At 35.7% G+C, this 18,295-nt stretch overlaps 1 protein-coding gene across 2 annotated transcripts in view; it reads left to right on the forward strand.

Annotated features, from left to right (window-relative positions):
• LOC149828625 (protein MLN51 homolog) overlaps nucleotides 1-3,069 on the forward strand; it is a 74,477-nt gene extending 71,408 nt beyond the window's left edge. The window contains exon 7 of one of the 2 annotated variants that reach the window (XM_090016918.1): nucleotides 2,960-3,069. In XM_090016918.1, the coding sequence (XP_089873044.1) occupies nucleotides 2,960-3,026 (67 nt within the window). In that variant the 3' untranslated portion in view covers nucleotides 3,027-3,069. Of the gene's footprint in view, nucleotides 1-1,432; nucleotides 1,473-2,959 lie in introns of those variants that run through there. The other variant, XM_090016921.1, reaches the window with a different exon arrangement.
• The last annotated feature ends 15,226 nt before the right edge of the window (nucleotides 3,070-18,295 follow it).

The raw sequence follows: 18,295 nt of genomic DNA on the forward strand, positions 1-18,295 counted from the left end.
CCAGAAAATGGTGAGAAAACACAACAAGGATGCTAAAGAAGTGATTAGAAATGGAACGGGAGAGAGAATAATGCTTGGAAACCAAGCAAAAATCAATCTTCAATGGAGGATGCGATGGAACGTGAGATGGGAAGAGGGCTGGAGCTAGAGGCACTGCAAGGGACGTCACATCCAAAGCCAAAGACAAAGAATGGCTGGGCATCTCCCCCTCTTTTGACGATTTTGCTTCTTTGGGTTTATTATCAAAAACAGGATTAAAAACAAAATATTTACTGGGCGCCTCTTTCTGCAGGGGGTTTTTAGAAAATGTTTTTACAAAACTTAAGTGGGCTAGATCTAGGTTAAATCCATGTAATTTGGTCCAGATCCAAAGTCCAAATGGGCATCTGGATCCAAATCTCTCAAATCGGATCCGATATTTGGCCCGTTACACTGTAAATGCCATAATTCCTTCAAATTAACTCCGATTTTGATGAAATTCGAGCCAGAGCTTCCTAACATCATTATGCACCTAAGTTTATGCTTTAAACCTATAGATGATGCATTTATGCAATGAAATTGTATTAATAAAACATGATATTTATGCATCATCAGAAGACATGGCTATAATAACTCTTTATTCCAAAAAAATTAGCATCATTTATGTTAACGCATCACCCAATGTTAGATGTGTAGCCGTCGGTAAACTTCACATCCTTCAACCAATCAAGAAACTCTTTATGCTTACTCAAAAATGTGTACTGTGCATGTGGTTTCTTCACTGTTGTACCACTTCTAACTAAGTGCAGGTGATGACATATCTTTCTGAGTCTTAAATCTTTCCATGCATTTTCATTGTCTTTTATTTTTTCCTTCACATCGAGTAGTGTAGATATTGTCATATATGTTCTTCTCAATATGTATCACACCTAAGTTGTATCTTAGCTTCAGTGATGACCAATATAGTAGTAAAAAACATATGTTTTTTTGTCTAATTTAGATACCGTTTGTTGTCAGCACATTCTTTTCTTTTTCCACCAACACATACTTTTCCAAAATCAATAATAACGTTACTTAACTGTACCTCTAGTTTACTTCCAGATAATTCATTTGGTGGCCCTCTAAGTTCTACTTACCATTGAACTCCTTCTTTTGACGAAGCCATGGGTGATTTTTTGGTAAAAATCAATGGTGTGTCATGTAACATTCTTCTTGCTGAACTTCAACCTATCTAACCTTGTATCGATGTTGTAAACTAGACACACAAGCTTTTCCTTCATAGACTACACTGATAAGTTGGTATATGCTGAAAAATCATTGATACTTCACTTTATCACCGCTCACATATGAAATATCCCTTTAGTTGATGCGTCCTACGTGCTAATGCCTTTATCCAATAACTCTTAAAAATCTTTGATTAACGGTTGCATGTAAACATCTATTTCATTTTCAGATGTCTTTGGTCTAGGGAAAAGTAGGGAAAAGTGTATGAGCCACATGCTGTATGACAGGATCATATTTTTGAATGGATTGAAACCGTCGCTTACCAAGCCGAGACAAACATTGCGAGGTTCCACCACAAATGATATACGTTCTCTTTCAAACTCCTTCTACACTGCAGAATCTGATGGATGGATTAGTATGTTCTCATCACTTTCATGTTGGGTCTTGTGTCACCTTATATTTGATGTTGTTTTCGTTGTCCTGAACAAGCACTACAACCTCAATTTTACAAGAAAATGTCGTATCATCTTTTGAGAAACTTTCATTCCCTTGATTTTGTGTGATTTTCATCTTAAAGCATTGCACTTTAGGCATGTTTCTTTCTTCTCATGCTCCTCCTAGAAAAGCACGCATGCATCTATCTTCATGTAATTAAAGTCCGTGCAATTCATAAATTTATTTGCCTCGTAGTAAAAGTTTGACAAACTTTTTCACTCGGGCAATGCCTCCTTTAACAAATCAATTAACATGTCAAACGATTTGTTACTCCAATTGCTCATTGATTTGATATGTAACAACTTGAGAATGAAAGCTAGTTTTGTTAACTTTGTATAGCCTATATATAGATTGTCTAGAGCATCACCCATTAAGTCTTTGCAAGGGCCTGCATTCACCACCATCGTCCAGAGCTGGATTTAATGTTGTTCCCATAATGACGTTGTTCAACATTTCTTGAACCCGATCATGAACTTCTGTCATATCCTCACTCTCATCATGATGTACATGAACTGCATTTACGTGAGTTTGGGCCACACTCACACGGGACTGAGTATATTCCATGTAGAACCACATCCAATCAATTGTAGTTTGATCGGTGGTAGAACTTTATGTTTTTTATTTTTGTAGTCCCGACATGAGCATCATATTCTACCAGCAAAATCGATATGAGCACATAACACTTCAAAGAATTTATCAATTCTAGATGTATAAGGTTCATAACTTCTGTCATGAATGTGTTTCCATGATTGATCCATATTCATAGACGACGACTCCACTATATGCAACAAGAGAATTGTTGATTAGTGGCATTTACAAATAAAAACACAAATTTATAAAATTCATAAAAATGCCCCTAAAATTATAAGTTTCTAACATTCACATAAATATGACTTTCGGAATTTAATGAAAATTCATTGAAATCAAAGCACAATGAAAACCCCTTAATTAGTCACTTTCCCTCTTCCCTCTCTACCAATATAGTGCTAACTATATTGACTATGAAGATCACATATGCAAGAACAATCCCAATAAATATGTTGTAAACAAGAAAACATGTAATTCTTCAAAAAATTAAATTCGAAAAATAATATTCCAGATCAATGCATTTAAATATATAATGCCCTAAAGTTCTGTTATGCTAATAGCGAGCATAACCAACTAAACAAAACCCTACATATGCAAACATATACAGACAAAAACTCTACATATATATAGGTTCAGGTCTTATAAAAAAATGTTCTAACATATCTATATATAGGGATGGTCTGTCAGTGGTCCGGCAGTGGATCAACAGTGGTCCAGTGGGAAGGATCAAAGAGGATTAGAGGTGTCTGGCGAGATTGCAGAGAGGTCCCGTGGTGGTCCGATGAGATCGCAAAGAGAGAGATCTGAAGATGGATCGACAGTGATCTGGCGGGGAAGGGAGGAGGAGGATTGGAGGTGGCTGACAAGATCGCAGAGAGAGAGAGAGAGAGAGAGAGAGAGAGAGAGAGAGAGAGAGAGAGAGAGAGAGAGCAAACACTTTTTAGATACGACTCCATAACGGTGACATAACTGTCGCCATTATAGAGTAAAACCCTATAAGAGCATGATCCAAATGTCACTGTTATAAAGTAAAACCCTATAAAGTGGTTTAACGATAATATTTAACGGCCAAGAATCTCACTGTTATACATGTCTTTAACGATGATAAAACTCTCATCGTTATAGAGTAGAACTTTATAACGGCGAGATTCAAATCTTGCCTTTATTGATCGATAATAACGAGATTCTGTGGCCGCTAAATATTGCCATTAAAGTGTTTTAAAGGCAATATTTAATGACCATAGAGTCTCATCGTTATAAACATATCTTTAACTACGTATCCAGATGTCGCTGTTATAGATGTGTTTTCAACGATGAGAGTTATATTAGGGGCAAGGGATTCACGACCCAGTCGAGCTCGCTCTTATTGATTAAGCAATAATGACGAGATGCATAGCCATAATAGAGTAATAAAAGTGCAATATTTATGTCACATCTATTGCCTATCAATTAGCAGAAACACAACTCTCGCCATTATTGCTTCATTAATAACAGCAAGCTTTTTTCTCATCGTTAAAGAGTTGCCGCTATTGACCCTCATCCTTGTAGCATATTTAACCGCCTACTTTTAAATTTTATATTTCAAAGACACTTAGTTTTGAATTCAATCAGTTAATCTTGACAGAGTAAAAAATGACTAAAATACCCATTGTTCTTAAGAGAGAGCTCTCTCTCTCTCTTTTAAGAACTAGGGTATTTTAGTCATTCTCAGCCAAGGTCAAATGACTGAATTCAGGACCAAGCGTGTTTTTGAAATATAAGTTATAAAAGCAGGTGGTTAAATGTAATAACTGAAACGTTATTGATGAGAAACACATTTTTATTTTAAATTATTCATGGAACTAATTTGGTAGTTACAAGTGATTGGTCATGTACAGTGGTAACCATCAATGCATGTTATTATTGAGTTGCCAGATTTGAACATAATCAAAGTGACCCAGATAATACCATATATGTTCAGTGTAGGGTCGATCGCACTTCTCCTTGTCCTCTCTTTATCTGTTGTATGTGCTTATGTTCCATACACTTACGCGCATGAATACTTGATAACAATTGGCATGCACATGCGCACACATATATTAATGAATACTTCATCAAACTCGGCGCTAAATTTAAAATCTAATTACAAGACAGTACAAATGGGTTTCCTTCATCCTAATGTATTTCGATCAGTTTCTATTTTATTAAAGACAGTACAAATGGAAATTGCATAAGCTAACTAATTTTGAAATTGCTTTCTAGGGATCAGAATAGCTCATGAGAATCAAATAATTCTTTAAAGTAAATAAATGTGTTGAAGTATGCCACATGCCATTTTTAAGGATCCTTTGTGCAGGGGGACACAACAATATACATGGACACACTCAGGATCAGAGACCATTTTTAAGGATCCTTTCAAAGTCAATGCTTCAGTAGAAGTTTTTTTCATCTCAAAGATCACAGAAAACCACCAATTTCAACAGACTAAAAGACGTGACTGAAGCACTTAACGTTATTCTGTTCTTTTCTTATCCTCAAAATAAAAAAACCCTTACTGTTCACATTGAAGGCGCTAGGTAACCAAGTTCTTTCTAAAGTCAAAGCTCGTGAAATGTAATTTAATGATGAACATTCGTCATACGCCAAGCCCTGGTAAGCAAGCCAACCAACCGAACATAGGGTGTTCCCGCATGGCTCGTTCATGTGTCGAGCTGAGCAAAGCTTGAGCTCATAAAAATTCCCAGCTAAACGAGCTGAGCGAAAGAAAGCTCATATATAATATATGTATGATTGGGCGTAACAATGGACACCCCATCGCCTCACAAACTGTCCGATTGTTGTTTTTTGCGATTTTCACTTTTAGCAGGGGTCGAGAACTGCGCTAAAAGTCACAAATGCATTAAACGCTCACGATCAGTGGCGGGTGCGCGTCCACTAACAATAGACAACTTGTATGTTGTCCACTGTTATATATATATATATATATAAAAATATATATATATATATATATATAGTCACTAGAATATGAGAACTAGAAATATGGGCATTTTCAATACTTTTTTTTTGTAAATCTAACCATGTGGATGCTCTTGACATGGTGAATTTGCTAGGAATCAACCATTACATCTTGTATTTTCGATGAAAAATGTGATATATAGTCACTAGAATATGAGAACTAGAAATATGGGCATTTCCAACACTTTTATTGCAAATCCAACCATGTGGATGTGCTTAGCACGGTGAATTTGCTAGGAATCAACTATTGGATCATGTATTTTTGTTGAAAAATGTGATTTTTGAATGCTTAAATATTTATGAAGATTATGAGCCATTGATTTTAAAGCCTTAAAAAATCTCATTTATGCATCAAAATCGGATGTAATCCACGATTTTGCTTGCGTCACATAAGTGCCTACTAGCCTGACCATGACCTTACTGCACTAAGTGGTCTTCAAGTTGATGATAGGATAAAAAAGTTAATTTTGGAAGTTGTTAGGTCCTCCTCTAGATCTGGCTTTGAAGGTTCGAAACTTGGACCTAAAGAGAGTCCTGGGCTAGCAACATACGACTATTCTAGTTGGAGCTTGATGGTGTGAGTTTTATGAAAACGCTTTTGAAAATGATATTTTATATAAAAACCATGTGAAAGCCAGACACCAAATATAAAACCGGTTCTCACAAGTGGTAGAGACCTGGTCGAACTCAGGGAACAGGTAATACTTTGTATTCAAACACACAATTAACTATTCTTTATTGCCAAAATTGAAAAAGTATGAAAAATGAACTACTTATTACAACAAATGAATACCCTACGCAGAGAGTTTAAAATGGTTTTATTACAACCCAAAAATTGAATTGAATTCCTAAATTCTATAAGAAAAGCAAAAGATGTCTTCTACGCTTGTGCCTCGTGTCGCGTGTCAGATGCGTGCACAAGATATCGCTTGCTTGCTTTCTCCACGATTTCTTACATAATTCAAAAGTACAAGAGACTACTTAAAGCTAAATGCTAATACAAATACAATCAAATGCTAAAAAGCTAAAAAGCTAAAACATACACACATGACGATGCTAAAGTATACTAATGTAAAGCAAAAGACTAAACACACCCACACATTTAATGAATGCAAGTAACCATACAAAATTAAGATTTTAACTAACTAATGTGCAGGTGAATGATATGCCGATGCTAGTTGCTATGCAAGAGTGATCGGCTTAACTAAATGAGTGATATGTATGTGATGAATGCTAACTAAATGCTTAGTAAATGCTACATAACACACAACTCAACTCAAAAATGCTGTAACCATAACACACTCTACTCTCAATTCACAATGCTCACAACACAATTGCTATTCACTCAACACACACTCGCACACATATGCTAACACACTCACCACAATACTCTGTAAACAACACTATTGCTATTCACTCAACACACACTCACACTCATATGCTAACACACTCACCACACTACTCTGTAAACAATACTAATGCTATTCCGATCCAATAAACAGTAAACAATCCAGACATCAGTCATAGTAACAATCACCGAATCTAGTAGACAAGCAGTATCTCAGTGCTCCAACCGGATCCAATCATCCGATCAAACCGATCCAGTAAACTTGAGATTCGTAACAGCACAGTCCCCGGAGAATAGTAAAAAATTGGCAATCAGAACTTCTGAATTTCTATCGATATTCAGATATTCAATTTCAGCTGATCACAACTTGTGTGTTTGATTGCTGGACTGCACTCAATCAAAATCCCAAACCGAAAATCAGCTTGGGAATCGATACTCGAAAATCGCTGATCAGCTTTAGAAACAATAATCGTCGGGAATCAGAATTAGCAACAGTGATTAATAAAATTCTGATAGAAATAAAAAACAGCAACAACACTAATTCCTATAGAATAGAATCAATCCAGACGTCCGATCAAACTGAAGATTAGTAGATCAGATGATCACAATGCTCCTTCACACAAACCACTGTCGATCGACAGAAAAATTAGTAAATGATGATGCTGCCAGAAAAATTAGTAAATGCTAATGCTAATGAATCAATTGATCGATCATGATAATTTATCCTCTGATGATGCTAATGAATTCCGATCAGATGCAACTGATGCAATGAAACATGGTGGATGTTGATGCTGAAACAGAGGCAAAGAAGATGATGCAACAAAAATGCAAAAATGAAAACCAGAACCTACAATATTGATACAAGATTATGCTGAGAAGAGAACGATATAAGAAGAAGAAGAAAGAGGAAAAGAGATGCTTACCACACGAACCAGATTGTGTTGGAAAAAAGATTGGTCGTTCCCTAGCGTCAACGTTCCCGTTGCAAGGAAGAAAGGATCGAGGACCACCGACGAGCAGAGGGTTTGAGAAGAGATGAGGAGGAAGGAAGAAGAGAAGAAGAGGATCCGGTGGGGGAGAGGAGAAGGGTTGAGAGAAAAGAGGGGATCCATTTTTTTTTTAAAGGGAAGACTATTTTTAAAAAGATTTTCATGACTGTATGTTATAAAAACATTTGAAATTCACGGGCTTGTGTGTTTTTAAAACCAAATTTCACAGTTGTGTGCAATATTCAATGTCACAACACTTCATTAGTTTCATTAGGTAAAACATTTTATTTTCATTAGTTTTTTTTCTTTGATTGTTACATTATTTTCATTTTAGGCATATCATTTTATTTTGCATTTCAAACATTACATTTTAGTTTTATTTTACGTGTTGCATTTAGCTTTACTTTAGATATATCATTTTGTACATTTTAGGCATTTTTAGGTATTTTAGTCATTTTAGTTTTTACGTATTGCATTCTTTTATTTCGCACATTCTTACAGTATGTTTATATTCTTTTTTAGTATAGCACTATTTGTTTCGTATTTCTGCTTTGTGTGCTTGTGTTGTGCAAGAAAGCGCGGAGTGAAGGGAAGCGAGCGAGATACGTGGTGGTGCATATTCGATGCGTGACACAAGGCATGAGCGTAGAAGACACCTTTTACTTTTCTTTTAGAATTAGAATTTTAATTTAATTTTTGGGTTTGTAATAAAACCATTCTAAACCCTCTGCGTAGGGTAATCATTTGATGTAATAGTTAAGTAGTTTTATTTTTCTCGTACTTTTCCATTTTGGCAATAAAGCGTAGTTTAGTTGCGTGTTTAAATACTTTGTATTCCCTGTTCCCTGAGTTCGACCCGGTCTCTATTACTAGTGAGAACAAATTTTTATATTTGATGTCTGGTTTTCACATTGCTTTTCACATAAAATATCTTTTAAAAAATCATTTATCAAAAAGAGACATCAAATTTTTGGCGTCGTTTATTTACATTTGTTTAGTAGATTAATTAGGATTGTTTAGTTTGCTTTTTGTACTTAGGATTAGAACCACGTGTTTGCACAACGTAGAGAACAATTTACTTTTCTTACACAACCCACCTATAGGATTCCCTTAGAGGTGATCGTGCACGATTGGTACCGTGCTCATAGTTTGCTTTTCGCAAATTCCCTGTTGAGTACAAGTATGTGGTGTTTATTTATTTCTTGTATTTGTTTTTGTTTACTCGCTTTGTGGTTTGCGTGGTTTGGCTGCTAGCACGTTAGTTAGATAGAAAACCCTAAATTAGGATGTGTGCTACGCCGGTCTACCGCGTGGTGTATGCAAGGGTGACGCTCGCTTGAACCCAAGCTTGTCGAGCCAATCGAGGACCCCGAGTCCCTTATCAAGAGAGCCCATAGAGCTGCAACCATGGCTGAGGATCAACAAATGATTCATCCACTTAGGGAGTACTTCATGCCCAATACCTATACTCCCACCTCCTGCATCACGAAACTTGATGTAGGAGCAAACCATTTTGAGACTAAGGCCAATGTGATTCAGATGCTACCTTCATTTTATGGCCTTAGCAATGAAGACCCATATCGTCATCTCGACGAATTCCTTAAGATTTGCTCGACAGTGCGAATCAACAATTTTGGAGATGATGCTATGAGGTTGACCTTATTTCCCTTCTCTCTGAAGGATAAAGCCAAGCATTGGCTGAAAGCATTAGATACGGTTCAAATTACCAATTGGGAACATATGCAAAGGGAGTTTCTAAAGAAATATTTCCCAATTGGTAAGAAAAATCACTATCGAAAGGCCATCACCAGCTTTTCGCAAATAGAGGAAGAAATGTTTCATGAGACTTGGGAGAAGATGAAGGATCTTCTCTGCAAGTGTCCCCATCACCAGGTGCCTCGCTGGCAACTGGTGCAATATTTATCTGACGGTCTTACTGAGAAGAACCGTCAAATGGTTGATTCGTCATGTGGGGGCACTTTCATGCTCAAGAGTGAGGATGAGGCTTGGTCTTTATTTGAGACTTTGAGAGAGAATGCAATGCATCATGCCTTGTCTTCACAGCTCGATAGGACTACATCTGTGCCTAGTGGTCCTAGGAAAGTAGAGATTTATGAAGTAGGGTCCGAGAGAGATTTACAAACTAAGGTTGACCTGTTGACTTGAAAATTAGATCAATTCCTAGCTAATTCCTTGTGAAGTCCAGTAGGAAGAGTGTGCGAGCTATGCACTAGCCCTGCACACTGTGTTTTTGAGTGTATGGAAGCACCGCTTGATCCTGAATTCATTAAGGAGCAAGTGAAGGTTGCCCAAGGTTTCGCTAGACCCGTGCATGATTCATTTGCACCCACATATAACCCAAGATGGGAAAACCAATCCATCAGCCCTCCCAGACACAACATACACAATAACTTTTCATAAAGCTACTCGCGTTCCATAGTTCCACTGGTCCACCCCTAGTGTAGTCTGCCTTCTCCTCAGAAGCACACTTCGACCACATCATTTCAGGAGAATATGTTAGAGTTTTTTTTTTTATATTAAGGCCACTCTTTGTTCCCATACACAGTCAATAGCCAAGCTAGAGACTCAAATGAGACAGTTGACTGAGACCTTCAGCAGACAAAGCGAGGGGCACCTTTCTAGTAAGCCTGTTGTCATCTCAAAGGCAGATGATTCCATGTCATTTGATCTACACCCCATAGATTCACACCCTACGTAGGTCAAATCTGTTACATTCCTTCAAAATGAGGTGTATCACCCCATTTAGGAATCGACTCATGAGCTCAATGTCATACCCACTGACCAGTCGATCTCCTCCATTCGGCCTCCAGAGAAGGGGCAAGGCCAACAACTTGCATTATCATCATATATTCACCGAGCCCCAGTCTCCCAAGCATTCAGACCGTCACTTGCTTTTAGTAAGCAAGAGGTGCAGATGCAAAAGACGCTTGACCTAGTCAAGAAGGATCATGACGACCCCTTGTTTGATGTTTCATATATCGATAGTCGATCGGTCCTAGACTCTCCTTTTGAGAGTAGTCTCCCAAAGGAGACTAATCTTTGTCCTTCCTGTAGTGAGAGTCATGATACCACTTTCAGGGGTTGAGTGGGAGGGAACACTGTGCGTAGTGTTATAGATGACCCTCTTTTCTTCAGAGAGCCCGGTTGAGTGTAACTTCATGTCCATTGATCTCATGGATGATAAAGGGTATTTTCAGGGATTCGTCTAGCTAGGAACGTGAAACTTAGCGCTTTATGAGAGGCAACCCATATCTTGTATATTATTAGATTTGCCTTTAGGATTTATAGATTTTATTAAGCTTTATTTTTCCTTTTTCTTTTCATTCATAAATTTTCATGTTATGTCATGTATCCATTGCATTCATAGAACGTGCATTCATAATTCATATCAGGTGTTTCTACTCTTTTCCCTCATTTATTGTTGTTACGACAATGAAGCCATACATGATACTTCAAGTACAAGGTTTTGATGATGAGCAAGTGGAATCAACTGCATTTCAGCTAAGGCTATGAAGAAATTGAAGAATTCAGTGAAGAATCTTTGAAGACTAGTGTGCAAATGTTTAATTCATTAAAAGTCTTAGATTCTTGTAAGAGCCTTACTTAGAGTGCATATTTAGGTTGCATTTCACCTTAAAAGTCTTTAGAAAAACTTTTCTAAAAAGAACCCTCATGAAAATCTTTTTAGAAAACTCTTTTCTTAAATTTTCATGTTTATTAGTCGACCAATAGACTTACCAGTCGACTAATCCTTTCACGCCATATTTTCTAAAAAGTCATTTTTGTCAAATTAGTCGACCGAAGGTTTTATCAGTCGACTGGACAGAATGTCTATTTTCTGGAAAATTAGCAGCAGTCGACTAATGGTTTTATCAGTCGACTGAACAAAACATGTATTTTCTGAAAATTTAGCAACAGTCGACTAATGCTTTTTATCAGTCGACCGAATAGAATATTTGTTTTTCAGAAGATTTTAGCAGCAGTCGACTAAAAGGTTTTTCAGTCTACTGATGATATTATCAGTCGACTAACTTTTCTCAAGTCGACTAAGTTTCAAAAGTTCAGATTTTCAAACAGCTCGATTAACAGATCAGTTGACCGACGATAACTGTCAGTCTACTAATAACTAACTATTAGTCGACTAACTGATGTTTCAATCGACTAATTTTGCCGTTTTCCTGAAACTTCAAAAAAGCGTATCTTTTCATTTTTCAAACGTTTTGATCGTTCGAAATGGACAGTTTTGATACCCTTTCATACCCTCAACGTATGGAAAATTTTAACTATAAATATAAGTGCATTGTACACTAAAAAAGAACAAGAATTCAATCGATTTGAATCATTTACTTATTGTTTTTCACTCCTATTCATTCAAGTATTTGTTTTCTCACTCACGTGATATTTTCACTTCAGTTTTTCACTCAAATCACTTTGAGAGATAGTGAATTCGTGAGTAAGAGTATTTCAACAACCTCAAAAACCAATTGCATCTCATTTGCATTCAAAAGGAAGGCGCATAGGTTGTTTTGTAAGTTGTTACTTATTTTCTGTAAAAAGGACTCCTTGGTGTAAAGGAGTTATTTGCTTTCAGTAGGGTTGTTACTGAAAGTGGGACCAGTTATGATCTGTGTGATCTTGTAGTTTACAAGGTTGATAGTGGAAATCTCAAGCGGGTTTTGCTTGGGGACTGGATGTAGGTCAGGTTAGACCGAACCAGGATAAAATCTTGTGTTCTTTGTGTGTTTGCTTTGAGATTTGCAAAATCATTAAATATTCCTCAGATAATTTTTTAAAAGCACTATTCACCCCCCTCTAGTGCTCGTTGCTTCGATCCTAGTGCACTTTCATTTGGTATCAGAGCACATGTTTGCTATTACTTTGATTTGACCATCATCTAGCATGGCAACTACAACATCTCAGCACAAAGAAGGATGCTCCTCTGTTCGTCCTCCTCTTTTCGACAGAACAAACTATGGATACTGGAAAATAAGAATGACAATATTCTTGCAATCCATGGATCTCGATATCTAGAGAGTTGTTTCAGAAAAGTACCAAACTCCATCAACTGATTTCAGCCGATGGACCGATGATGAAAAGAAGACTGCTTCACTAAATGCCAAAGCCATGAATGCATTATATTGTGGCGTTGACAAGGTAGAATTCAATCGCATCTCGCAATGCTCTACAACAAATGAAATTTGGCATACTCTTCTAGTAACTCACGAAGGTACGTCAAAGGTAAATGAATCCAAAATTGCTTCTTTAGTTCATAAATTTGAATTGTTCAAAATGAAGCAAAATGAATCTATATCGGACATGGTAACTAGAATGACCGATATAACTAACACTTTGAAATCCCTTGGAAAAGAATATTCACAAGTGGATTTAGTCAGAAAGATTCTAAGGTGTTTAACTCCTGAATGGGAGAGAAAAACCACTGCTATTGAAGAAGCAAATGATCTCAATACTCTCACTCTTGAAGACTTAGTTGGTAACCTAATGGCATATGAGGTCCAACTTCAAGACAAACAAGAAGAAGAGCCTAAGAAGAAATCTCTTGCTTTTAAGGCTACTTCTGACTCAGAAAATTCAGAAGAAGATGAAGATGAAGATATTGCCCTCATCACAAGGCAATTTAGAAGATTCATCAAAAAGGGAAGATTTCAAAGAAAGACAAAGAAAGCAGATTCTTCCATTCCCAATGAAGTAAAGTGCTTTAACTGCAAAAAGGTAGGACATATCAAGAAAGATTGTCCTCTTCTCAAAATCAAGCCCAAGGACCAATTCAAGAAGAAAAAGGCATTTCAAGCATGTTGGGATGATAGTGACTCCTCTTCCGATGAAGAATCAAATGAAGAAGTCGCCAACATGTGTTTTGTAGCACAAGAAGATTCGGTAAGTCAATTTGACTATGATGAGTTATTTGAAGCATTTAATGATTTATATGCTAAATTTAAGAGTCTTAGTTCTAAAAATAAAGAGTTAAAAACTGAAAATTTAACTCTTGACTCTCAAAATAAAGTGTTACTTTAAGAAATAGAAGATCTCAAGAAGGAAAATTCTTTCCAAGCACTTGAGATAAAAGAAATTGGAGTTAAAACCAATCTCTTACAAAAAGAAATATCTAGTCTTAAAGAAAAGTCAAATGATCTTCTTTCTATAGTGACCAAATTCACAAACGGTCAAGAGAATCTAGAAAAACTTCTTGGTTCTCAAAGATGCTCGGTTAATAAAACCGGATTGGGATATAGCTTCTTTGATACTCAAAATAGACCAAACTATGTGGTGAAAAATCAAAGACATTATTCTCAACCTTTTGTTCATAAAACTAAACTTTTTAGTTCTAATAGAAATGCATCTAGATATGATTATTCTAGACATGTTTATTCTAAATCCTTTTATAGAAAGAATATTTATTATCAAAGGAAACCAAAATCCAAATGGATATGGGTTCCTAAGACTAACTCTCATGGACCCAAAAATAGAAAGGGGTCAAATGCTCTGTTTTCTGATTTTGTTGTAGGTAGACAACATAAGGAGCAAATGGATATTGGACAACGGCTGTTCCAAACATATGACTGGAAGGCCGGAATTATTTTCCACCCTCCAAAATAAAGATGGAGGAACCGTCACCTTTGGTGACAATAACAAGGGAAAAGTGATAGGTATTGGTAATATTGGTAATCCAAAATTTCTCTTGATAGAAAATATTCTTTTAGTAGATGGTTTAATGCATAATTTAATATCTATCAGTCAATTATGTGATAAAGGTTTTCATGTTTCTTTTGAAAATGATTTATGCTTAATTTTTGATTTTCAATCTAAAAAAATCATTTTTAAAGGTAAAAGAAGAAACAATGTGTATGAACTATATCTAGATGAATTACCCTCTTTTAATGAAAAATGTCTTATTGTTTCAAATGAAATTCAATGGTTATGGCACAAGAGACTTGAACATGTTAACTTTAAAATTATTTCAAAGTTATCCAAGAATGATCTTGTAAGAGGCCTACCTAGAATACCATATAAAAAGGATCACTTATGTGATACTTGTCAAAGGGGTAAACAAATCAAGAGTTCTTTTAAAGCAAAAGATATAGTTTCAACAAAACGTCCTCTTGAACTTTTACATTTAGATCTATTTGGACCATCTAAAATTCAAAGTTTGAATGGTAGCAAGTATGCTTTTGTTATAGTAGATGATTATTCTCGGTTTACATGGGTGATTTTTCTAAAAAGCAAAAATGATGCTTTTTCAGAATTTTCTAAACTTTGTAGAAGAATTACAAATGAAAAATCTACATCTATTATTAAAATTCGTAGTGATCATGGTGGTGAATTTGAAAATGAATCTTTTCTAAAGTTTTGTGATTTACATGGTATATCTCACAACTTTGCTTTTCCTAGAGCGGCTCCACAAAATGGAGTTGTTGAAAGAAAGAATAGAACTTTGCAAGAATGTGCTAGAACCATGCTTCAAGATAAAAATTTACCAAAATACTTTTGGGCTGAAGCAATTAATACAACATGTTATGTCTTAAATCGTGTTCTTATTCGACCAATTTTACATAAAACATGTTTTGAATTGTATTATGATCGTATACCAAAGATCTTATATTTCAAAATTTTTGGTAGTAAATGTTTCTTGTTAAATACCAAAGATAATCTTGATAAGTTTGATTCAAAATCAGATGAATCAATATTTCTTGGATATTCTTCTAGAAGTAAAGCTTATCGTATTTTCAATAAAAGAACATCTTGTATTGAAGAATCTTTACATGTTGCATTTGATGAGAATTGTGAGAAGGTTATACCTCTAAGCTAAGTAGAAGAAGTAATACTTCAAGAAGAACCCTTGATAGAGAGTACTTCTCAAGAAAATATTCCTCTTCAACCGGTTTGGAAAGAAGTTCCTAATCATCCACATGAACAAGTTATTGGTGAAATAAAGAGTGGTGTCCAAACTAGAAGGCAATTAGAAAAATATATTGCAAATGTTGTTTTCATATCTAAATTAGAACCAAAGAATATCAATGAGGCTTGTGTTGATGAATTTTGGCTTTTGGCCATGTCTGAAGAAATTAACCAATTTACTAGGAATGATGTTTGAGATCTAGTTGATAGACCAAAGGATCATCCGGTAATTGGAACAAGATGAGTCTTCCGAAATAAGCTGGATGAAAATGGTGAAGTCATTCGTAACAAAGCAAGGCTAGTGGCACAAGGCTATAATCAAGAAAAAGGCATAGATTTTGATGAAACCTATGCACCAGTGGCTCGATTAGAGTTAATTCGAATGATGCTTGCTTTTGCTAGTTACATGAACTTCAAGTTATATCAAATTGATGTTAAGAGTGCATTCTTAAATGGACACATCAATGAAGAAGTTTATGTAGAGCAACCTCCAGGCTTTGAAAATGAGAAATATCCAGAAAAAGTCTTCAAATTGAAAAGAGCTTTGTATGGACTCAAACAAGCACCAAGAGCGTGGTATGAAAGACTACGAAATTTTCTAGAACAATCTGGTTTTTCCATTGGTCGGGTAGACTCCACTTTATTTATTAAAAAATCTTAATTCAGATATTCTTATTGTGCAAATTTATGTTGATGACATAATATTTGGTTCTACTAATGATTCTATCTGTAAAGAATTTGCTAAAGCTATGCAGGAAGAGTTTGAAATGAGCTTGATGGGCGAATTAAACTACTTCCTTGGACTTCAAATAAAGCAAACTGAAGAAGGAATCTTCATCAATCAGGCTAAGTATACAAAAGAACTTCTCAAGAGATTTGGGATGGACTCATCGAAATCAAGAAGGAATCCTATGAGTACAACTACTTCTCTTGATAAAGATGAAAATGGTAAAAGTGTAGATACTAAGCTCTACAGAGGTATGATCGGATCTCTATTATACTTAACTGCTAGTCGACCTGATATTATGTTTAGTGTTTGTATGTGTGTAAGATTTCAAGCTAATCCAAAGGAATCTCATTTAACTGCAGTAAAACAAATTTTTCGTTATTTGAAAGATACTTCAGATTTCGGATTGTTTTACCCAAAATCATCTTCCTTTGATTTAGTTTCATATAGTGATGCAGATTTTACAGGAAGTAAATCTGATCACAAGAGTACTAGTGGAACTTGTCATTTCTTAGGAAATTCCTTAGTCTCTTGGTTTAGCAAAAAGCAAAATTCAGTATCACTCTCAACAACTGGAGCAGAATATATAGCGGCTAGTTTAGCATGTTCACAAGTACTTTGGATGAAACAGACCTTAAAAGATTTCAGTTTGAATTACTCCACAACAACTATTTATTGTGATAACACTAGTGCTATAAATCTTTCGAAAAATCCTATTCAGCACTCAAGAACTAAGCATATTGAAGTTAGACATCATTTTTTAAGAGATCATGTGTTAAAAGGAGATATTTCGTTAAATTTTATTTCCACTAAAGAACAACATGCCGATATCTTCACTAAACCTCTTAAAAATGAAGATTTTATGAGAATTAGGAGAGAACTAGGTATTTGCTCGTTTTTGGATTTATAAAAATGTCGATTTTTGAACAAAATCTCAAAATCGCACTATATTAGTCGACCGATAAAATTCTAGTCGACTGGTGTTTTAAATTTTGGAATGTATCGCACCATATTAGTCGACCGATATATTTCTAGTCGACTGATGATATTTTTAGAATGAGTCACACATTCTTAGTCGACCGATAAAGATTTAGTCGACTAAATTTTTTTAAAAAATTTTAAATGAAGGGACCCGATACCCCTTGGTTTTTTTTTTAAAACACCTGTTCTTTTTAAAATAAGCATCGTTTCACTTCGTTTTCGTATCTTTTCGTTTTTCTTAAAAACGAAACCCTTAAAAACGAAAACCCCTTTTGGTCTCTTTCCTCTCTCTCTTCCAAAAAACCCTCGGAGTGCCGTTCGATTCCATCTTCGCCGGGATTTTCTTGCCGTGACAGGGAAACGCTGGAATCTTCTGGTCGTGATCTTGAAACGCCGGAATCCTCCTGCAGTAACTGGCGCATCTTCAAAACACGCCGGAACCCTCTTGTGTGACAGTGCATTGCCGGAATCCCCTTGTGGCCGACTTCTCACTCACCGTCAGCCATTGTATCCTCCTCTGGTTCTGTTTCACATCGCCAGACAGCGTTCTACTTCTGCCGAAAATCATTTGGAAGTCGTCATTGTTTTTGGTAACTCTATTTTTTTTTTTTAAACTTGTATCTCTATTTTGCTTATGCTATTTCTGCCCTTACTCTTTTTGATTCTGACAAAGGGGGAGAAAAAGATGATAGCAATTACATCGAAATTGCAGGAGATCTTGCATGAGAAATGCAAAATTAAGAGAAAAAGAAAGCTTTGAATGAATGTATTTCTAAATGCATGAAGAAATGATGAATGGAAATGCAAACCAATCAATATGTGATATATGTGCTTTAAATGTGCTAACTTTTAATGTTTTGCAGCATATTGATAGGGGGAGTAAAATCTCCATCTATGCATCTAAATGCTTCATCTTTGATTAAGTTTGTCATCATAAAAAAGGGGGAGATTGTTACGACAATGAAGCCATACATGATACTTCAAGTACAAGGTTTTGATGATGAGCAAGTGGAATCAACTGCATTTCAGCTAAGG

Source organism: Nuphar pumila, chromosome 9 (genome assembly GCF_984573655.1).
Source record: "Nuphar pumila chromosome 9, dmNupPumi1.hap1.1, whole genome shotgun sequence".
NCBI classification, from domain to species: Eukaryota; Viridiplantae; Streptophyta; class Magnoliopsida; order Nymphaeales; family Nymphaeaceae; genus Nuphar; species Nuphar pumila.